We start from the raw sequence: 5,056 nt of genomic DNA, 5'->3' as shown, positions 1-5,056 counted from the left end.
TTCTTGGACAAAGAGGAGATTAGGAGGAGTGTTAAGAATTCATTATGTGGATAATCTCTACTTAATCCTAACGGCCATGCAGTCACCCTCGCGAAGGATGCGACTCATGCCTCCCTCTATCTACAACTGACATATATGCCCAGTGGTGTCTCTCTGAAACAACACATCCTACAGGATGATATGTAACTGAATAGTGAATGATCAATAAAGAACAGCGTTTCCATTATTAGTCCTGGCTATTCTCTTACTCCCTCCGCCCCAAAATAAGTGACTCAACTTTATACTAGCTTTATATTTTACTTCACACCATTTACAGCGTCAGTCAGTGTAAGGCGTTTCCAGCACATGTTTATGCGAAGTGGTTAAGCAAAGAATGGTGCCCTTCTCCAAGTTTATGCATAACGCGCTGCATGCTCCAAATCTTACTACACATGACTCAAGAGTATCTATTCAAGTTGTTAGATGCAACTTTGAGTTACACGAAAGATATCACAGGGTTTTCACGCTGCTTTGGACTATGCCATCAATGTGCTTCCAAATGCTGTTACTCGTGTGCATAGACTATTTCTAGATCTGGGTTTTGAAACTTCTACTCCCTCCGTCCCAAAATAAGTGTCTTGACCTCAGTACAAATTTGTATTAGAGCTAGTACAAAGTTCAGACACTTATTTTGGGACGGAGGGAGTATTTGTTTTAGAAATAACTGAGCTCATTATTCCATCAAGCAGGAGTAATATAATGGCCAGTTAAGAAAAACTAGAGCACAATTTGTAACGATGGTAGGCCAATAATTAAGGTACTTCAAATAGCCTGTTAGGGTCAAAGTAAGGCCCTGCTCGGAGGACCTCCGCTCCACGACTCCACTACCGGAGCGGGGGGAGTTACTGTTGAAAATCGTGGAGCTGCGGTTTCCTGGCTCTGCAACTCCGGAGATTTTGCGGAGCTAGCGGAATTCCGAACAGGCCCTCAATACATACATATATGTTCGAACCCACTAGCTTAAACCCATATATATATTCAAATGTTCCAACCCTTGCTCCTCACACAGAAGCATGAATTCATCCTGTCGCCTCTTTATCTCCCTTGCATGTCATCCTTTATTTTATAATAAGCGCCATCACGATGCACTTTCCTGTGCAAATAGTAGATAATGCATCCAATTAGGTATAACTGCTTGCTTCCTAAGCCAAAGAAAAACAAACTATTATAAACAAACGTATAAATTGTTGATTAATCACACCGTTTTGATAACAAAAACAATACACACGTAACATAGTAAACACATAAGCAGTGTGTGTATGTGTGTGTGTGTGCGCGCGAGCGCGGGGCAAAATGTGACAAACATGGTCTCGTGCACAGTTACTTAAAAGAGTGATCATATTGACTAGAATTAAGTAGATAATTCCAACTGGACAAAAAAAACGGCCATGTAGTTCAACAAAGATGTCGGTGCTACATGGTGAAAACTGGAAACAAACAGCAGCAAGGCAAGCAACCCAACGTTTTAGCGAAATGATGATATATTCCAAGAGAAAGGATGTGTAGAGTATTACCCTCTCAAATGTGGAAATGTGGAAGTTTATGGTGTAATACAGAATCTCCTTTTATCAAGATCTTTAGAAGCTCCCTGCAAATTGGACGAACAGAATTTCCTTTTAGCAAACAATCTCGACCAAAACAAACATAATTGATTATACAGCTCAGAAGTTTGCCTCGCTTATCAGGCCATATTTTTCGGCGGTCTCTATCTTCTTCTTGAGAAAATGCGTATAAAGCCGAGTACGTCTTGGGAACTGAGAGGGGGGAAAGTGAGAAGAAAGATAAACTTAAATGCTAAGAGACCCTAATCACTTAAAAATGGTAGCTGTGAGACTTCACAAAATCAAACTTGGTTACCAGCTTATTGAGCTCCTCAGAAATCATCTTTTTGTAAGCACCATTCTTAATGCTTTCCTTCGAGGGCAACTGTGTGATGTGATATCATGTGGAGAAAAGATGGAATCAGTGTATTTGCAAATCACAAATGCACTACAATATAAAGATAAGGAGAAAAATTAAAATAGATAAATGCACAGTTATTGTGTTCAAGCTAACTTGTGATTCAATATTTGATGTTAGCAGGCTTGCTTTGCTAAATCTTAGAGTTAATACTCAGAATGGAAGCTCAAGTTTCACCAAAAGATGCATTTTTCGCCCCTCACAAGGTTGAAAGTGAACACACAGAACCCTAACTTTAAATTTGGCTTTTTTGACAAATGCGGAAGTAGTTGCGACGCATAAAATGACATTTCAGATAGCACTGAAATGACATCTCAAAGGTAGTAATATCACCCAGCACTACTATTAGAATATTTCCACATCTCGTATCAAGCAAGACAAATTGCCCGCTCATCTCCCTAATAAGGTAAGATAAGTAAATGTACATCTATACCTCCTGAATGCTGGTGCGAATTGAATGAAATACCTATGACATGATCTAAAAAGCTTGACAAACAAATCAAGTGATTATTCTGTGTCATAGTTTCAGAAATTTGAGTGAAAGATGAGAGCTCGTTAAATTTGTCGCAACCACGAAGATCATTGAAGAATTCCTGCACAAAAGGAATTGGGGAAAAAATTGACAGTTTTGCTGCCCTGCCGAAGCTCCGCCACTGCTCAAAAGCTAGTCAACCTCCAGCGCAAAGGGGTGGGTACTAGGATACCAAGGGGTTTCAAATAATCAGGTCAATCTATAACCACTTGCATCTGACCAATGGGAGCTTTGACCACACTGTATCAAACTACTCATTTCAGCAGAAAACAGAATATCCTTATGCGGCTTCTCCGGCCAAACAGAATGCAGTTTTTCCCTTTTTAATCAGCACAAGTCTAGGTTTTGCCATATCACTAACTTCGCTGAATATATATTTCAGCATGCATGTTATGCTCTAAATTTCATGAATAACTCAAATGGTTTGACAAGATAAATTCATCTCAAAAAATTGGGATGACACCAGAGGAATTGTTTCGGGAGTGCGCAGACAACAAAGCAGTAGCATATAATGTGACATATGCAACTCTGGGGCATCGAAAATTCCAATCTCAGCAGAACTTGGTTAGCAAATGGTTATATGCCTTCACTAATTGAAAAAAAAAGATAAACAAATAATTACATGACAAATTTAGATGCTACCTTGGCACGAGATAGCTCAACGAGATGATCAAGCTGAAAAACAGTTAACTCAGGCGTTAAGCAATGTTGTGTGCAAAAAAAAAAAAACTAAAAGCGGGCTGATTATACAAGTGAACATTTTACCGTCTCTTCTACAATAACTTTATAGTCATCCTCATCTAGGCGGGCGAACTCAATAAGATCGTAGAAAAGCTGAACTTGTCCCTCCTGGATATGCTTGATAACATCTTCACGCTTATTGTTTCCAAAAACAGTTTCATACACTATGTGATAATACACCTCTTTTCTCTGCCACATCTTCTCTCCCCGGAGCATCAGTTCTAAACACTGATCGACGCCAATCTTAATTTGGAAAAAGAGCATTTTTCTGAAACCACTCCTTGCAATGGTGATAGCCCTAGCAAACACCATATCTCTGGTTTCTCTATATCTTGTTAACTCCACCAGTTTGTCAAAAAAAAATATGTACTGAATATCACCTTCTAAGGTGGTAGGTTTATAGTAGTCGCAGCGTGGAGAGGGATCCTGTCGATAAAGCAAAGACAAACATGCATGGCCAAGGCTTGAATTGTGGTGCACTTCACAAAACTATTACATGCAGCAAATTTTGTACTAGGAGATATGAACCTTGTGGAAGAAGTGCGCATAGGAAGTCGCAGAGAGACCATCGTTCACGAGAAGCTCGTCCTGTACGGCCTCACTCTTGAAGAGGGTCTCTTCTTTAGTGTAAATCTCCTTTGCACGGTGCATCTCCACACGAACGCGAAAAACGTCATCCTTGGTGCACAGTGGCTTCACCAAATCCATTGTCTCCCCAAGAATCGTAGCCGAAGTAGATGCCATGTAATTTTGTTCCTTGGCTGACAAGAATTTGCCCAACACTTCATGGTAACTTAATCCATGGTATTCATCCGCCTTCATCTCCTTCTTGTCTTCTTTCCAACGATATTCTGAGGGGATATCCCGGATCTCAGCAAAACCATCCATGAATGTTTGGCCTGTATACAAACTTGGAGCCAAGCTTTCCTTCTCCATCTATGATCAGCGAAAGGGAAATTATAAAATTTATTAACACAAAATATCATTGCTCAGGTTTATACTTGAGAGAATAAATAGTGAAATCATGATTAGAAAAAGCACAAATGACTACATTGAACATTTACTAAAAAGTTGAGATTTACATTCTACCAAAATTTGTTAAGTTGTAGAAATTGTGGCATCAAGAGGCTGCTTAACCAACTCCCAAAGCCAGACTATAGAGACGACCAACTCCTGTCAAGCACCACATTAACCACAACTGAACAATCAAATTTTCATGGCAACTATACTTTTTGGCAATGATCCAAGTGGATGTTAATCTGGCATAAGAACTGAAAGTACTTGGCTAGTGATGCTTGTCTAGACAAGGCTATAAACTGGCAAATGGCTGGGACGTGACACAAACTGGCAAAAGGTTGGACTGCCTGGAGCAAGAGTTGCTTAATGCTTTGTACTCACTCCGTCTGGGTTTATAAGGTCCACGTGTATTTTAAGAAAAACTTTGACCATTAATTTGATAAGTAAAATAAGCGTTATATGACAAAAAAGTATATCACTGGATGCACATTCCAAAGAAGTTTACAATGGTATATTTTGTGGCATATAACTGATATTTGTTTGATCAAATTAATGACCAAAGTTTTTCTTAAAATATGTGCAGGGATTATATAAACCTCAAACAGAGTAGTAGTTTTTATTTTTCTCAGCCCTCCCCCATGTAATATCTTCCCTGTTGTATTAGCTTTTTTTCTCTTAACATGATGAAAGAAGCGATGTTTGTTTCCATCAGAGAAGAAGACCCTACATGTGAACTAAAGATTTTGTGGCAAGACAGCAAAGTGGTAG

At 39.3% G+C, this 5,056-nt stretch overlaps 1 protein-coding gene across 2 annotated transcripts in view; it reads right to left on the bottom strand.

Moving 5' to 3' along the window:
* Window positions 1–715: 715 nt before the first annotated feature.
* Window positions 716–5,056, bottom strand: part of LOC119308178 — a 5,676-nt gene continuing 1,335 nt past the window's right edge. The window contains exons 2-8 of one of the 2 annotated variants that reach the window (XM_037584299.1): window positions 3,800–4,207; window positions 3,296–3,697; window positions 3,173–3,205; window positions 1,897–1,965; window positions 1,713–1,793; window positions 1,554–1,627; window positions 716–1,181 (exon numbers count right to left, since the gene is read on the bottom strand). In XM_037584299.1, the coding sequence (XP_037440196.1) occupies window positions 1,580–1,627; window positions 1,713–1,793; window positions 1,897–1,965; window positions 3,173–3,205; window positions 3,296–3,697; window positions 3,800–4,207 (1,041 nt within the window). In that variant the 3' untranslated portion in view covers window positions 716–1,181; window positions 1,554–1,579. The remainder of the gene's footprint in view (window positions 1,182–1,553; window positions 1,628–1,712; window positions 1,794–1,896; window positions 1,966–3,172; window positions 3,206–3,295; window positions 3,698–3,799; window positions 4,208–5,056) is intronic. The other variant, XM_037584297.1, reaches the window with a different exon arrangement.

This window comes from Triticum dicoccoides, chromosome 5B (genome assembly GCF_002162155.2).
Source record: "Triticum dicoccoides isolate Atlit2015 ecotype Zavitan chromosome 5B, WEW_v2.0, whole genome shotgun sequence".
Classification (NCBI taxonomy): Eukaryota; Viridiplantae; Streptophyta; class Magnoliopsida; order Poales; family Poaceae; genus Triticum; species Triticum dicoccoides.
This window is presented reverse-complemented; position numbering and strand designations above follow the sequence as displayed.